The sequence below is a fragment of the Drosophila virilis genome, chromosome X, assembly GCF_030788295.1.
Source record: "Drosophila virilis strain 15010-1051.87 chromosome X, Dvir_AGI_RSII-ME, whole genome shotgun sequence".
Lineage (NCBI taxonomy): Eukaryota > Metazoa > Arthropoda > Insecta > Diptera > Drosophilidae > Drosophila > Drosophila virilis.
Window position 1 is genome coordinate 5,844,643 of NC_091543.1, and position 17,647 is coordinate 5,862,289.

Sequence of the window (17,647 nt, forward strand, 5' to 3'; positions counted from 1 at the left end):
CAAAATCACAATAAAAATAATAACAGATGACTATTGATATCATCATAAGACAATTATGATACAAGTCAACAAAGAGGCTGCGATTGCGCTGTGCTGCTTCTTCTCCATGCATGGAATATGCGCGCTTGCTTAACTTCGGAGCTTAGAGTCCGATCTTATAACCAAGAATAAAGTTATTTTAATATAAATTTAAATTATTCTCAATGTTGCTTTTCATGTTAGCCAATTTCCAATTGGAAGCTCTTTATATATAAAGGAGTTGCCAGACTTTTAGGCTTTGATCGACTAAAACTATTGTTCTTAAGTTTTATTCCTAAACAAAACAAAGGAAAAACTCTATTTTATTTAATATTTGAATTATTCTATGTCTGCATCCAGTAAAGCTGATATTATCCAATTTCCAATTGGAAACTCTGCATATATCAAGGAGTTGCCAGACTTTTGATTTCCGTTTTTCTTAAAAAGAAAAAAATCATCGTTTAATTGTAAATGTTAGTTATAAATATTGCTTGGTATCACAACAAAAAAAAGCCATCAATATTATTTGTATAATTCGTATCACATAATCATTATAAATTGTATTCGAGTCTTAATTTTGACCAATTGTGGCTGAGCTGAGCTCTGGCAAAGGCAGCGTTGCGTCGAGTCGGTCAATTGAGGCCAGTTCGATTGGCTGGAAGGCTGGAACGAGATTTGCCAGTTGGTCCCGGTTGCCATGTCTATGTCCACCGGTTGTTGTCCGGGCTGTTGTGCAACGCGATGTTGCATGCCACAAGCAAGCAGATATTGGGTTTATATTGTGCCATAATTGCATTTCTTGTTTTTATTTTATTTTAATTGTGGTTTTTTATACCATTTTTTTTTTAGTGTATTAAAATATTTGGTTTTTTTTTCCAATTCATTTTTTGAGTAGTGTATTTAAATATTCGCATTTTGCATATACTCGTCTTTGTAGTGTATCAAAATAGTCGCGTTTTATCACATGTTTCTTCCTTTTAGGGTTTGCTTGTGTGTAGTGTATTAAAATATTCGTTAAAATGTGTATTTTTTTTGGTTACGTATTAAAATATTTACATATTCTTCCCTTTCTTCGCTTTTGTGTAGTGTATTAAAATAGTCGTATTATTCACACGTTATTTTTCTTTTGTGCAGTGTATTAACATATTCACGTATTCTCTCCTCTCTTCCCTTGTGGGTAGTGTATTTAAATATTCGCATACTTCAAATATTCGCTTTTTTGCAGTGTATTAAGATATTCGTTATATTCACAATTGCTCTCTTTTTTTTTTTTTTGCTTGAGTTTAGTGCATTAAAAATTCGTTCTGTTCACATCGTCGCATTTTGTATTCGCATGGTATTTGTAGTGTATTTATATATTCGTTATTTCGCGTGTTTACATTTTTTGTAGTATATTTCCTTTTTTCTGCAGTGTATCACGTTATTCGGCTTTTCTTGTGCGCCTTTTGTTTGCCTAGTGCATCAAATTATTCGTTCATCAAGCTCTCCTCGGATTCGCTTTTGGCATCTGGTGTGCAGGGTATTCAATTCAATTCATTCGCTTAGCGAAAAGTTGGTGGGTATATAGAGCATGTCGCTGTTGATGTCGTCCTCCATTTCGATTTCCTCCTTCATCTGATCCTCGATCTCGGCAATTACCTCCTCGGTTGAGATGCCGTTGGTCACGTACTCCTCCTTCAGATCGAACTTGACCTTCTTCTTGATGCTGACGCCGACTCCGACTCCGGCTCTGTCCAGGAGCAGATCGCTGCTGAGATTGACGGATTCCTGGACGGAGGACAAGCGCATCTTCTTGTCGCTTGTCGGCTCCTCCTTCTTGACCTGCACGCTGGCGGCGTACTCCAGCTTGGGCGGTATATACCAGCTGGGCAGCTCGGAGACCACAAAACGTGGCGGCATCAGCAGGCCCTGGGCGGGTTTGGCGTCCTCCTTGGGCTGCGCTCGAGTGGCCGCTGTGGACATATCCGATGCCAGCTTCAACAGCATTTTGTAGTTGCTAACGCCCATGGCCTGGCGGCGCTGCTCCTGCTTGTGGAGCAGCTGCTGGAGGCGCTGCTGCTGTTGCTGGGTTTGCAGCTGTTTCTGCTCGCGCCGATGCTGCTGCAGGGTGCGCAATTGTAGGATATGATGCTGGTCGAGGCGACGCTGGCGATCGGTGCGCTCCTCGTCATCGATGCGCTGCTGGAGGGCCATGCGCTGCTGGCGATGCCGCTGCTGCAGCAGACGCATCTCCTCGACGCCCTGCTGCCGCTGCTGGCGCAGTCGCTGCTGCAGCAGGCGCATCTCCTCGAGGCTCTGCTGCTGCAGACGCTGCTGCTCCTGGCGCAGCTGGCTGATGCAGTCCTGGCTGATGCACAGCGTCTCCAGCGTCTCGTTCATGCGCTGCTGCTGCTGTCCCTGCAGCTGCTCCGCCGCGTTCAGCTGTTCCCGCTGCTGCTGCAAGCGCAGTTGCTGCTCCCGCTGCAGCTTCAGGCGTTCCTGCTGCTGTGCACGCAGCTGCTCCTCGCGCTGCTGCTGCAACCGCTGCTGCTGTTGCTGCTGCTGCTGCTGTTGCTGCTGTTGCTGCTGGCGCTGATAGGCGGGCGCAAAGTAGTGGGAGTGCTCGTAGCGACGCCGCTGTTGGGCCTGACTTGGATAGGGGCCCCGTCTGCCGTAGATCTTGTTCTTGTGATCGGCGTGCACATAGAGATGAATGTACTCGTCTGTGGCGTTGGGTTAGGGGCGGTACTAGAATCTATAGAGGGTTTTTGGAGTGTGGTACAGCTTACCCAGGCTCAGCTTCAAGACCTCTGCGCGCGAGGGACGGTCTGACATTTTGCTTTTCGGTTTCTTTTGATTTAAGGTCAACTTGGAACTCCAAAGAACTGCACTCATACGCCGCGGACTTGCGCTGAATATCACTTGAAATATGATTTCGAATTGGTCTTGGGGCTTTTCTTCGTCTGGCTTTCAATAGTGCGGTGAGTTTATTTCTGTTAGTTTAGGTCTGCTCGAATGCTCCTTCACGTTTCAATGCCAGATTGCAAGTCACACAGCTACAAAAATCACGGCCAACTTTGTTGACATGAATTTCAAAACGATTTGTTGGCGTCCCCAGTGTTGGCAAAGGACTCGCCAAGTGGGCAACTCTCTGCGATGCTTACTCAAATAGCTGGCAACACTGGTGGCTTTTGGGCAATTTGTCAAGCTCAAGCTGCCATCTCGTTCGCGCCCATTGAATAAACGCATGCTCCGACAAATTAAAGGCAGACACGTGAAATCAGATAAATACACGAACGAAGCATGGCGTCTCGCTCTATCTTAAGTGTTCTTTGGCGTTCGCAGAGTCCTCACGGATTTTGCAGTTGTTTCTGGTTCCGTTACTTTTGCTGACTGCGCTGCGCACACTCTACAGATTACGCTAGTGCGCTGGAGTGCGCATGACGTCACACACACACAATAATTTATTGGTTATGTATTTAATACTTTTTGATATTGATTTACAGCTAGCTGTCATATGTGTATAGATTTATAATATACATACGTAATTTAACAAAGTAGTAAACAATTTAAGATAATCGTTGTGCGATATTTTTTAAATTAACAACAAAATAAAAACTGACATACATGCGTATACGTCATACGGTAAATGCACAATGATCAAACACGTGACGTCACGCCATGTAAGAGGTTTCGCCAAAATTTTCCGTTAAATGCGCAAATCCTAAAAGTATGCAATGTACGCAGCAATCTTTTGCCTGCACGTACGCTGTTAGCTTTTGGCACTGCACGCAAATCGATGCGAAATCGAAAGTTTCGTCAAACTCGCGATGAGAGGCGGCAATTGAACGCAATCGATTGCCTATCGAACGTTATAAATTAATGTGCCCGGATAAAAGAGATAAAAACATTGGCAGTTGTTCGCAATTTCTGGCTAAATTAAAGAATGTGACAATTTTTTTTGGGCTTGTCAGGCTGTGTCTAATGATTGCGCTCTTTTGTAGCTGACGCAAGCCGCTAAATATGTTCACAGCTTATCAAAGAATTGTTTTTTTTTTTTTTTTTTTTTTTTTGTTGATTCTTTTTGTCTGTTTGCTTTCGGCTTTTATTACAAATCGTTAATAATATATGTATATATATATATATATGTGTATCTATACGTATGTGTGGGCGTATAGTTTAAGTATAGTTATTACGTACATTAAATAATAGCAGCTAAGCATTTAATTGTTAAATAATATTAACAAATATTCAACAAATATATGTATGTATATAGTATGGTATATATATATATAAAAAAAAAAATTATCTTTAGTGTAGTGTAAAAAAAAAAGTATATATAATAATGTAAAATCAACCGCTCCGCCTGATGTGTCTTTGTACTAAGCATGTGGGCAGGTGGCGGCCACGCCTACCATAAACATATTGCACAAATGTTTTACAGCTAATTTGCCGCCCACAGTCAATTGCCAAATTTAATGGACTTCTCCGGCTGCTGCATCTGCTGGCGGCCATTGTTGTTGCTGCCGCTGACGCTGCTGCTGCTGCTGCCGTTCTTGTTGTTGTTGTTGTTGTAGCTGCTGCTGCTGCCGACGAAACTGTTGCTGCTGCGGCTGCCATTCTTGAGTATGCCGTTCGTCTGGACGCTGCCATTTGCATTCGTAATCGCATTCGCATTCGCATTCGCATTCGCTGGCATCTTGCGCAGCGTCTCACGCTTGCCCCGCTGCTCCCCGTACTCGCCTATGGTTACCGCTCCATGCCGCAGCGTGAGTCGCTGCTGCTGCTGCTGCTGCTGCTGCTGACTGCCATTTGTTGTTGTTGCTGCTGCTGGCTGTCCATTGCTGCGCAGTTGCACGCTGGCTGCCTCGTAGTCCGGCTGGGGCGTGGCTGGCGCACGAAAGCCGCCCACATTGATGCTGGGACTGCGCACGGGCGACAACGGAGACGTCAGCTGCTTGCTCCTGGCGGCCAGTTGCTGTCCATTGCCATTGGCTATGTTTAGCTTCAGCTGCTGCTGCTGCTGCTGCGGCGGTGGCGGCGGCGGCTGCTGCTGCTGCTGTTGTTGTTTTTGGGGATTGGCAAACTGTGGCGGCTGCAAGCAGAGACAGACAGAGGGGGAGCGGCAGAGTGACAAAAAAAAAGAAAGATAAGTAAATATATAAATAGAGTGTGAGCTAGATATCATATCATGCACAGAGTTGCCAGCGTGGCCAAAATCTGTCTATTCAATACGAGTGTGATGTAGTCGACTCTCAAATACCCTGTAGTCAAATAATGCAAAAATATATAACAAACATATATCTTTCTTTTTATCTTTTTAATTTCTAATGTAGTAGTAGAATAAGTAGAATAAGTTGTATTGTAAATATACATAAACAAAAAAAATAAATATATATATATATATATACATATATAAACAAATGGATCGAGTTTTAAAAGCTTTCGATGGACAGCACCAAGGCAGACTTATATACGGCAAAGGGTTCACTCGAAAATTAGAACTGGCATAATTTAGAACATTCCAGAAATACCAAAAAATATTGCCAGCATGTAAAAAAAAAAAAATAAATGCAGCAGAACTTTCTAGTTAAATGTGTGCGGCAAAATAGAACCAGATAAAAATTCGTGCTTATCAATTGTACAGATTATAAATATAAAAATATATAATTATACAAATTTTACGATTTACAGATAGAAATAAATTGCATTTATGCATGCGCACATAGTTTCTGTTAAAGTCAAAGAACATATATCAGAAGAATAGATGAACAGCAGGCGAATGTACAGTGGAAACTCTACTAACGGACAGCTGCCTAAGCTTTACTATGACAACTCATGCAGATGTCCCTCAAGAGAGAGTCCCTCCTTCTGTTAATAATGCAGTTGTCCTTCCCAAGTGCCAACTATCTGGTACAGTAAAGCACACTAAAATTGCCGCTGGTTCGAACCAGTACTCTCACCCTTAGTACAGCTTGGGAAGCTGGTTTATCAGTAAATTTACACTGGTTCGAATCAACATTCTGCTATAAGTTTAGTTTGTAAATTTGCCATTTTTCACTTCCACTTTTCAACTTTTACAGCAAACATTACAAGCAGGATAATTTTACAAGCAACTGTGTAGACTTTGCAGCTGCTTTGTGCCCAACAGTTGACATTTCTGAACCGAAACACATTATCGGTTCGGTTCCCTTTTTCGGTTCACAATCTACATAGGCAAATGAGCTGGAACTGATTCGTTTAAATGCATTTGCCCGAATGCAATTAGGCTCGTCGAAAGCTTCCAGCTCTCTTGCCATCTCACTCTCACGCTTGCTCTCTGCCCTCTCTCGCTCTAACTAGCTGCGAGCTGCGCAGTTGGCAGCAAATTTGTATTGCAATTTATGGCCCTAGGCGCAATTACTTACCGGCGGCGGTAATTCCGGCGTGCCATTCACGTTGTTGCTCTTGTTGTTGTTGTTGTGGTTGTTGCTGTTGTTGTTGTGGTTGTTGTTGTTGTAGTTGTTGCTGCCGTTAAGCAGCGACATACGATTGCTTCCGTTGTTGGCAATATTGTTGCCATTATTATTGTGGCTCTTGTTGCTGTTGCTGTTGTTGTTGTTGCTGCGATAGCAGCTATCATCGGGCATAATCGAGGTGCGCTTCAGCGTCTCGCCGCGCTCCTGCAAATAGACAAAAGCCAAATGAAAATTAAAAACAATAAACATACAAAAAAAACAACACTTTAAGCATTTAATTGCTGCACTGATTGATTGATTGATTGATTGTTTGATGGATGGTTGGTTGATTGACTGGCTGGTTGGCTGGCTTGGGCTACCTCGTAGGTGGACATGGTCACCAGGGGGCGGCCCATGGTGACTGGTCGCATGGTGGGCATATCGCTGGCACGCCCCTCATTGCTGTTGCCGCCCACATTTTTGGGACGTAGCAAACTCATGGCTCAGATGTCGGATATTTAGCTCTGACTAGTTCCTATTCTTCTTCTTGCCGCTGTTATCACTCTGCTCTGACTGACTCTGACTGCTTCTGTTGCAGCTGTTGTCGCTCGCAAATCGCTCGCTAGACTGGACGCCCGGGCATGCGAGCTGCTTGAGCTGCGCCAGCGGCGTTGGCGGCGACGGCGGCAGCAGCTCACCTGTCGCAGCTGATAAGATAACAAGCGGCCCATTGAGCAGCGTACACACACACACACACACACACACACACACACACACACTCGCACTCTATTTGCTTGTGTGGTGAGTCATTGTGTTGGTGCTGCGGGTGGCTGCTGCTGCTGCTGCTGCTGCAATGAGACGAAACGCTGTCCAACAAAAAGGGAAAGCCAACTAATTGTCAAACGCAAACTTAGTTTCAAAAGAAAAAAAAACCCAGTGACAAGGTCACAAAACAAACATCAATGTGTGTGCGGATGTGTGTGCGGGTGTGTGTGTGTGTGTATACATTTAAAATTTAGCCAGAATTCGTTAACAGTTCGTATAAATAGATAGGAATTGAGCTAGAAACCTAACCAGCTAAATTCTTTGACTTATTTAAATATTATTTTAAATTTCATAAACTAAATTATTAGCAGAAAGTTGCCTACTTTTTTTTTCCATGTTGACATTTTGCTCAAAAAAAAAAAATTAAATATATGCTTGCTTTTTTTATTATCTATTTTTAGAGCTGAGCCTAGCTATATCAAGCTATATAAATATATCGAGTTTTCTACGAATTTTGAAGACAAATATATTAAAATGAAGAATAATATTCTACTTTTTTCGATTTTTCTACGAATTTGGAAGTCAACAAAATCGTAAAAGCTATATGATATAGAAGTTCGATATTGATCCGATTGTATACATATATTAAAGGCATTTACAGCCTGTTAGGCTCGGATTAATAAGGAAAACTCGTACTGGTTGATTTTGGTAAGGATATTAAAAAAAAAAAGGGGAAAACAAAGTTTTCCATGCAAAAACCTAGTTTTCGAACTATTAAATATCTAAGGGATATATACGTCAGGGATTGTTAAGATTTTGGCTACAAATTCTTGAAGTTCTCTTTTACAACAACTTATATTCTCAAAAACTATTACTTTATATGATATAGTTATCCGATTTTGCCAACTTCCTGCTTGTCTATATCTATATATATATCTATACATATGTCATCTAGCTACATAAGTATATCTATATGTGCTACCAACTAAATCAAATATAATCTTATCTATATCTTCATGTCTGTCGTCATGTTTGTCTCTTTAAAAGTGACAAACGTGTTTATCTGAGGAACTGTTCTAACTAAAGTTGGTTAACGATAAAGTTCGCTTGAAGTTCGGTTTTGGGGCAGGTTATTGAAATAATGTGTGCAAAACATGTCATGCATGCATATGCCCCGTGCGCACTTGCGGCAGGGTATCGCTTAGCCAAACACTTTAGATTAGTTGAGGCATTTATTATTATTTTTCACTAGAAATCAAATAACTTTCATTTCGCTTTGCGCGCGCAACTAGGCAATAAAGGACATCATAAAATTGTGCAAATGTGCGCTGAAAACAAAAAAGTATATATATATATATATATATATATATATATATATATATTTAAGATATATATAAAGATATATATATATTGATCAATGGCAATAGCTGATATTTGTCGTGCTGACTCAACAATCTGCGAGACTTTGGAATTGTTTTGATTTTATAAGCATATTGACCGATAAAAATGAAGTACTTTTTTGTATCTCTCAGAGAACAAATAAACAAAAAGAAAACATATTTTAAAGTGCTCTTGTCGGGAGTGCCCGACTAGGGGATACCCTGCACCTTCCTCCACCAACATCAAATGCAACTCGTGCTAGGAGCAGAGGGGAGGGAGGGGGGGAGAGGGGTGATTGATATAAAGTGGAAGATACTTGATATATTATAGAAGCTGCATGTCAAGTTTGGTGATTCCAGCTCTTGTAGTTTACGAGATTTGCACAAAAAACAGAATTTCGATATCGATTTTTATCGATTAATTGCAATTGAGCTAGATTTCTATAAGTTCTGAGATCGAAGCGCTCGGCTATTGATGCTGATGAAGTATATATATATACTTTATGGATACGTAGTTGTTTCCTTCGCCCTGTTACATACATTGGCAAAAAAACAGTATACCCTTCTGACCCATATTCAATGGGTTCAGAGAATAAATAGGCAAGTAAAAATACAGTGAAAGCTCTACTAGCGGACAGCCAATTTGTGCATACACCATCTACTTGTTCGGGCTTAATTAGTTTTGCTAACTTTTGCACATAAAGTGGCCTATTTATGGCGGCCTAACTCTTAAGCGAGCTGAGCCCATGGAAAATGGGTGTTTCTAATATTGGTGTGCTATAAATCTAACTGACGGAGGGAAATCTCTCTGTACATATCAAGCATAGATATACATTATCCATTAATCTATTCAATCAAGAAAATATAGTGATGTAATATGAAATACGACGAACGATAGTTCAATCGATAAATATCGATTTTGAGAACTGGTTTCTCTTAAGCTTAGTTTGATCGTTAACCAACACTTAGTTTGATTTGTTATTAACAGAGTTTTAAGTTATGAATGAATAAAGGTTTCTATAACGATATTTATTGTCGCTAATCGAAAGCTTGAAATAATTATTGATATTCGGAAATGTATTTTATATGCGTTTGACATGAACGAAACTTGAATCTGATCAGACAGACAAATGGGGATCAGCTTGGATTAGCTTAACATCTTGAACTTAGATCTATATAGGGTATAGTCCCATAGAGGATTACAGGGTATAGGAATATGCACAGCAAACGCACAATTCCATAACTACCAGCATCTTATTTAATTTATCACAAACATAAAAATGTCATAAATGTGCTTATTTCTCTTTTCTTCAAAGAGAACTTAGCAGAAGAGTGGATGGTATTGGTATTGGTTCGCTTTAAAGAGCTTTTACTGTATATTAATTGATTTACTTATTTTCTTTTTGTAGTGCCTAGCAATTAGGCTTATCTATGGGGCTCGAGGAAAGACCCAATTTGCAGTTGCGGCGACTGTTTAGCTTCGCCCCGCCGCCGCCCTCTCTCTCGCTCTATCTCTTTCCCACATAGCCAGTTGTTGTGCCCTCATTCACTTGACTCGAGTCAAGTGGCTAACAAATACTTCACATGGCTAACAATCAACTGCAGCACCAACAACAACAACAACAACAACAACAATAAGAACAACAAGTGCAGTGCGCAGCTCTCTTGACCTTTGCAAGTAGCCATTGTTGCCGCTGCTGCGGGTTTGCTTTTTTTGTGTGTTGCAACAATGCAACTGCAGCAGCAGCAGCAACAACAACAACAACAGCTACAGGCTGTGTGTGTGTGTGTGTGTGTGCCGGCTCACCTTGTGCTCGCTCTCATGGAACCCGTTCCTGAACATGCGCTGATGCGCGCGCTTAAATTCATCCATCAGCGCCGTGTGCTGATCGCCAACGCCAGCCGCTGTCGACGTCGCATTCGAAGTCGACGTTGACGTCGACGTCGCCGTCGCTGCACCGGCAGCGCTTGTGTTGCGTTCGCGCTTGTGCGACACTTGTGCAACGTTGCCGCGGCCGGCGCCATTGTGCGGCCGTTCTTCAGTTCGCTGATCGCGATCTCTGGCCCGATCGCGATCGCGACTCAAGTGGCTGCCACAGCTGCTCCGCTGCCCCACCAGATGCTGCTGCTGCTGTTTCTGCAAGAAAGACGCACAATTAGCTGCCTGTGCCTACAAGTCGCTAGTCGAGAGTGCCCGACTAGTGGTTGCCCTGTAAACAAAATCAAGATTGGGTCGCGCAAAGTTAAAGCATGAAATCAAAGATTCCTCATACAGACATGCCAAATTTGAAGGCTTGCCGATAATCGATATTTATCGATTATTAATAAAAGTATCGATTATCACAAAAAATACGAACTCAACTTCATCTGCATTGAGTAGAGAAGCAGCCAGACAAAGTTTGGCATTCGTAGTTCTTTAAATCTTCGAGATATAAACACAAAAGAAAACTGATAGAGGATTACAGGGTATAGCAACCAGCTCACCTCCTTGCGCTTCTTGAGCTCCTCGTTTATGGCACTGGAGAGGCTGCTGCTGTTGCTGGCGCCAGCTCCTGCTCCTGCTCCTCCTCCAGCTGCTGCAGCGTTGCCGTTGCTAGGCGCAGCTGCCGCTGGCGGCGGTGGAGCTGGCGCTGAAACCGAGCAGCTGCGTCGCATTGTGGTGCTGCGGCTAACCGACAGCTGCTCCTGCTGCTGCTGCTGCTGACTGGCATTGGCTATGTAGGTGCTGTTGATGGAGGTGCCGTTCTCGGTCAGCTTGATGATCGTCTTGTTGAGCTGCTTCTGCACGTGGACGGCGCCGGCCGCTTGGCTGGGCTCCTCGCGCACCGCGGTCAGGCGCTTAGACTTGGCGTCCGCCCAGCAGGGACTCTGATCGCCGGTCACGGAGCTGGCGGAGCTGTTGTAGCCGCTCGATTCGCCGGGAAACAGATCACAGCCGGCGGCGGTGCGCACCACCATGTCCAGCTTGCTGGAGCCCTTCATCACGGCGACGGCCTCGCTGAAGAGCACATCCGAGAAGTCGATGCTGTTCACGCTCAGAATTTGATCGCCCGGCCGCAGACCCGCCTCGCGCGCCACACTCCGCTCCTTGGTGAACTGCACAAAGATGCCCGGCTTCCACTCGGGCCCCTTGCAGATGCCCAGGCCCAGTTTGGTGCGTGGCGCCACATGCAGCACCACATTGATGTCCCGGCTGGCCGTGCGCCGTTCCGTCGACGCCTTGAACGAGCTCTCCGAGGGCGTCCCACTCACGCTGGGCAGCTTCACCACGTTCCACGACAGCCGCTCATCCGGCTGACTGCAAAATTGACATTCATTAGAGTTTGGTTTGGAGCAAATTATGATTCAACTGCACTCATCGAGATCTGCCCCACACGATGTTACATCTTAATCATTATTTTTACCATGAATCCAAAAAAGCGGAGGCAATCAGTCCTCTTTTAGGTCAAAAATTGCATAAAGATCGGACAATAAACACGGAGATTCATCAATAAAAACAATTGCAGCAGCTTGGCGTTGAGTTTAGGGTATATGCTAGTCGAGCATGCCCGACTAGAGCATTCTGTTTGTGCAATTAGTTTAATCGGGACTTACTCCTTGACTGGCAGCATGCCCACGCCGCGCACCTTGAGCGTGACCCGATCCTGGCTGGCCACCAGTTGAATGAACTCCTTGTGCACCGCATCCTCCAGTCGATAGCCGTTGATGCGCAAGATCTGGTCGCCGAGCTGTGAGGAGACGTGATGGCAAAAGCGAAAAAGTGAGCGCAGTGAGTTCGTTCAACTGGGCGGCGGCAGTCACGTAGTCGGGTGTGGTGCGTGCTACGTGACTGACCCGCTGACCCGCTGATCCACTGATCCACTTACGCGCAATCCCTTTAGCTGCGCCTCGCCGCCGTGCTCGACGTGCGAGACAAAGAAGCCGATGCCGTGCTCCTTGCCGCCGCGCACCGCAAACCCGAACGTGGCGCTGCGCTCCGGCACCACCAGCAGTCGGCGCTGATGCGGACGCACCAGGCGCACCACGCGCAGCCGCGTGCTCGCCGGCATTGCACACCATGAGGAGGCCGCCGTGGTGGTCAGCGTCATGACGTCGCTCGAGGCGCTGCTCGTTGTCGATCCCTGCATGCTGCTGCTGCTGCAGTCTGTCGATGCCGACGCCGACGCCGACGACATCATCATCATCATAATCTCCGGCCAATTGAGAGCTGCTGCTGCTGCTGCCTCAGGCGCGACTGCAAAAAGTAAAAGAAAAAGAGCGAAAGGTGAGCTGCGGGCGTTTGGATGGACGTGCGTTGAGTGCCAATTGGCAGGTGAAAGAATATGCTTAAAGCAGAAGCAAACAGCAGGAAAGACAACAAATTGAATCTAAGTCGACGCTTTAGATGCCCTACAAAAGGTAAAAAACAACTGAGTTCGCTTGAAAAGTTTCGAATACCTCTTTTTATAATACCCATTGCAGACATTTATCTTAACATATGTGAAAAGTCGAGGCTCGTAGCGGTTCTTCTATAATATAGTCGGACGATCTTGTAATAAATAAATAAGCAACTCAGAAGTTATCTTGTTAAACAACAAAGTTGTCCACACAAGAAGCTACTTATCGACCGATCGTTCCTATGGCAGCCATATGATATAGTAGTCCGATCCGACAGATTCCGACATATACATACTGCCTGAAACAAAATCTCAAAACTGAGAGAGCTGAGAGACTTGAACGCTGAGAAACAGATAGATAGACATGTTATCAACTTGTTGTTGATCGAGAATATATATACTTAATGGGGTCCAAGAGGTTTCATCCTCTGCACATAACACATTTCATTGCATTGCAGGCTATTTATTCTATTTAAAGCAAATTAAGCGCAACAAATGAGTTTTGATATTCACTTAGATGCGTGGAAAATAGATGAAAACATAATGTGAAAGAATTCGGATTGCTCAAGGCCCAACCAGATCGATTTGACATGACAACAATGCGCAACGCTTTAAAGGGTATTGCAGATATATAGAAAACTTGAACTTGCAATTGAATTTCAAAATTTGGGTCGCACGCATCGAATGAGGCGATGCTCAAAACGCTTTTAGCTGCTTTCACGCACCACAAACACACAGGCAGCAGCAACAACAATAACTGTGACAACAGCAGCAACAGCAACTGTAACAGCAACTTGTTGCCGCGCTTCGTATTCGCTGCATAATTTCACTTTTCTTTCACGTAATTCTACGCTTCACTTGCAGCAACCGACAACAACAACAGCAACCGTCGTAAATCGACAGGCAACAAACAAGTTGAAAATTATAGAAATTTATTATTGAAATTATGCACAACACAATTTGAGGTATTACTTTTCCAGATGAATTTCGTTTTCGTTTTTGTTTTCCTTTTGCTTTTTTTTTTTTGTTTTTCTTTAAAGCCTGCCATTTGCATTCCCACTTCCATTCCCATTTCCATTCGCATTCGATCCATCATGTTGTTTTCTGTGATTTACAGCGTATTTATTAACTGTTTATGTGGCTCTATAAATCAATTTTGTGCTCGCAGATCTTTCATAATGCCCAAATGGTAGCCCGGGCGAAAAGTTCAAGACACTTGCCATCCGATCCGATCCGATCCGATCTGAGTCGAGGCAAAAGGCACAACACAAACGAAAGACTTAGGCAACAAACTTGTTGCAGCGGAAGGGCCGCACTTTGGCGGGCATTCGGAGGCGCCACTAAATGATGATAAATACGTGGCGGCAAATTGTTTTACGTTGTACATTACTTACATATATACATAATATGTACATATATCGGTTTATGACATCCGAACATTGCCTATGCGAATTTTATGTTACTCATATTTACGATTGAGGTTAGGCATTTCGACAGCGGGCATTAGGTAAGAGCTGACGCTGGAGCCCAGATGATGCTGCTGTTGATAAGCTAACAGTGAGCGCACTTTCGTTAACATTTTCAAACAATGTTACACAATTTTAATTAACATTTCTAAAGCATGTTAGGCAGCTTGCTGAATATAGCTCTAAAAAATATTCTTATCGCATGTTGTCTAACTGTAAGTGCCTCGCGTTCACTTCTTAACATTTCCCTGATATGTTAAGCAACTTTAAACAATAAATAATTAACATTCTTCTTAACATATCCAAGATCTGCTAAGCAACTGTTATATTTAAATAGACAGCTCTGCTTAACATTCTTATTACATGTTAAATAATTGTTAAAGAGCTCTAATTAACGTATCTATGACATGTTAAATATTTGTTAGTGCAGCGCCTTCTTTTGCTAACATTTCTATGAAGCGTTAGGCAAACAACTGTTAACAGTGTAAGGTGTTTTTTAAAAGTCAATACTAATGTTACTTTTGAAAGCTGTTAACAAATCGTTCTCTGTTAAAAGTATTTGTGAGCTATCTGTTAGCCTGTCAAAAGTATCAATTATTATACTTAGCTCGGAAAATAGATATTAGCCAACTTTTTGCCTGCGTGGCTTTATTGCTTAAGTTTAACATTCGTTTTTCTGCATAAGAAAAACAGTTTTCCGTTCACATACTCAACATTTTTCATACAACCTTTTTGCATGCTGCCAAGAAATGTGAAAAAGAAGCAGCTGCTAAAAAAAAGTGCTGACCCCCTTTGCTTGCAGCTTGATAAACGATCTGCCCATCAATCAAACAGCTTTATATTTATAATACAGCACTATTGATTAATTGATTAATCAAAAAGAACTTGTCAAGTTTGAGACTCGTTATTGCATGCAAATAATTAACATGTTGTTAAACGTGAAGTTAGTTTTTTATGCTTATAAAAACTGGCACGGGCGTGAGATAGGAATTTTTACAGCGTTACATCAACAATCGTTAACTTATCGATAAGTCAAGCATGTGCTTGGCAGCATTAAGAAGGTGGAGCTAGGCAGTTGTCAACTGATTGACAAATTTGACATTTGGTTAACAAAAGTTGTAGAACAACATGGAAAGCAATATAACTGCTTGTCAGCGACATGTGAGAAAGTATGTCTCGACTGTATGACATGAACAATCGATAAGTTATCGATAAAATATCAAAGTGATAAGCATCGATCTGGCAAGCATTTACATATGCTTGCAGCGTTGCCACCTTGTAAGGCTTAGAACGTCAACTGGCTGACAATTTTGACATTTGATTGACAGGAGGCTGGGCAAATGGACTGCAATTTAACAGCTCTTCACATTCTTGAGTGACAGTTGCCCGATCTGGCCCGAGCAACACAATTCGCTGGCTTATCGATAGCTCAATAATGGACTACCCCCAATATCAAAGTCATCAAATCGATTGCCGCTGTCAACGGCATGAAAAGGCATTCCGAGGCGAGAGTGCGAGCGTCATTCGGCTTTCATCAACAGCATCCGTCCGTGCGTTCCAGTATGTCATTCGTCATTCGTGAACCGTCATTCACATCCGCCGTCGTCGTTACTGTTGTTGTTGTCGGCATCTGTGTTAGATGCACACGTCCGCTGTCCGTTGTCCGAGCTGAGCTGTGCGATGCGATGCTGGCTAATCACAAAAATAGCCGCAATATCGCAACCGCATTGAGCACAATTACAATGATAATCGCCAAGCCGAGCGGCAGCAAATTATTTGGCAGCTACAATAACAGACAGCGATACTTCCTCCCCCTCTCTCTTTCTCTCGCCCTTTTTCTCTCTTTCACCACCTTCCACTTTAGCTAGGAGCGCGGCGGGGCCAGGGAAAGCGTAGCGACTCTTGACTGGCCTTTCACCTGACTTTGAACCCGAGCGGCGGCGACTTGTTTACCTGGCAATTAGTTCTAATCACTTGCCACTTCCGGCCACGCCCACTCGCGTTGACAATTGAAAAAGAAGACCAACAACAACAACAACAACTGCTTCTGGCTGTCGTCTGTGCCTTGACCGCCGCTGTCATGGCTCATGATTTTAATTTATATACAAAAACAAAATTAAAGCTCAAATTTCCAAAGAAGTCGTTAAAACACTTTTTTTTTCAAGAAATTGTTGCTTGAAGAAAAACCAAAACAAGCAAGCAAAAAAAAAAAAAAAATTAAAATTAAATAAACAAATTTTATTGCAAGCAATTTTTAAGCGTGTTGCGTGTTCTTCGGCGGCTGTTGCTGCTGCTTCTTGTTTTACAGCTTGTTGCTCTTAAAAAAAATAATAATAATGAAAAATATAAAAAAAAGGTAGTTGTAATTATTTTTGCCGCTTGTTTTCTGATTTTTTTTTTCCATCTGTAAATCGTGACTTTCTCTGCGCACGGCCATCAAAATAATATATGTTTTTTTTTTTGTTTTTAGCTTTTGTTGCCGTCGCAGATGCTGTTTTGTGCAGCTCTCATGCGTCCAGCCTTTGATTGAAACGCGGCTGCCCAAATGCGAGCCCAGCCCCAGCTTGCGATATTTGACTACACTTTAATTATATTCCAGTTATCACGTAGCACTCAAACGTTGTTCTCATTGTTTTTGTTGCTGTGCGTGACATGCGCTTCAGCTGCTCGGATTTCAAATTTCAAATTTTTCAGACTCACACAGTTGCTAAATCTAATAGAAAACGGAGAAAATATCACGTGAAATCGCAATGAGCTGCTGACAACATTGTTTCTAGCTACAACATAAGTTTAACATAACAGCGCGCCATTTCGTAACAGCCGCTTAACAGCACACACAATAACTTAACATAGCTCGTTCACATTCTGTTAAGTGCAATGCTTGTACCACACAGATTTCCATTCACAAAACTTTAGCTTTGGTCTGATTTGTCAAGTATATATATTCTTGATCAGTATCTAACCACATTCAGTTGCCTTTCAGTCTGGTTGCGAACGCATCGATCTCGAGAGCTGCTCGATCGATAAATATAGATCGCTTTTGAGCTATATTCTTTATGCATAATGTAAAGTATGCTTAGCTCCAGAATATTTCACAGGAGAATGGAGAATAGGATACATATTTGGTGTGTTTATATTCTCTCAACATTCCATATATGAATATCAAAGGAACAATCTTTTAGAACTAAAGCTCTTTTCGCGACAAGTCCGTTATTCGTAACTGTTTT

The 17,647-nt window shown here is 42.8% G+C and overlaps 2 protein-coding genes across 3 annotated transcripts in view; both read right to left on the reverse strand.

Annotated features, from left to right (window-relative positions):
- Positions 1-538: 538 nt before the first annotated feature.
- LOC116652255 (PAX-interacting protein 1-like) lies at positions 539-4,042 on the reverse strand. Its single transcript, XM_032440476.2, has 2 exons — positions 2,787-4,042; positions 539-2,720 (listed from the first exon to the last, which is right to left on the reverse strand). The coding sequence occupies exons 1-2, from the start codon at positions 2,890-2,892 to the stop codon at positions 1,552-1,554; spliced, it is 1,275 nt and encodes a 424-aa protein (XP_032296367.1). The 5' UTR covers positions 2,893-4,042; the 3' UTR covers positions 539-1,551.
- Positions 4,043-4,140: 98 nt separating this feature from the next.
- The window catches only part of LOC6633644 (putative uncharacterized protein DDB_G0277255), a 61,833-nt gene continuing 48,326 nt past the window's right edge, over positions 4,141-17,647 (reverse strand). For both annotated transcript variants that reach the window (XM_070210411.1, XM_032433197.2), the window contains exons 2-7: positions 12,445-12,812; positions 12,173-12,306; positions 11,063-11,876; positions 10,386-10,715; positions 6,405-6,659; positions 4,141-5,092 (exon numbers count right to left, since the gene is read on the reverse strand). In XM_070210411.1, the coding sequence (XP_070066512.1) occupies positions 4,460-5,092; positions 6,405-6,659; positions 10,386-10,715; positions 11,063-11,876; positions 12,173-12,306; positions 12,445-12,765 (2,487 nt within the window). In that variant the 5' untranslated portion in view covers positions 12,766-12,812 and the 3' untranslated portion in view covers positions 4,141-4,459. The remainder of the gene's footprint in view (positions 5,093-6,404; positions 6,660-10,385; positions 10,716-11,062; positions 11,877-12,172; positions 12,307-12,444; positions 12,813-17,647) is intronic.

Excerpts from the sequence above, each read along its gene's own strand:
- LOC116652255 (XM_032440476.2), bottom strand. The coding sequence starts at position 2,892 with ATGAGTGCAGTTCTTTGGAGTTCCAAGTTGACCTTAAATCAAAAGAAA. Across the intron at positions 2,721-2,786 it reads GGTCTTGAAGCTGAGCCTGG|ACGAGTACATTCATCTCTAT; the intron begins GTAAGCTGTACC and ends CCAACGCCACAG.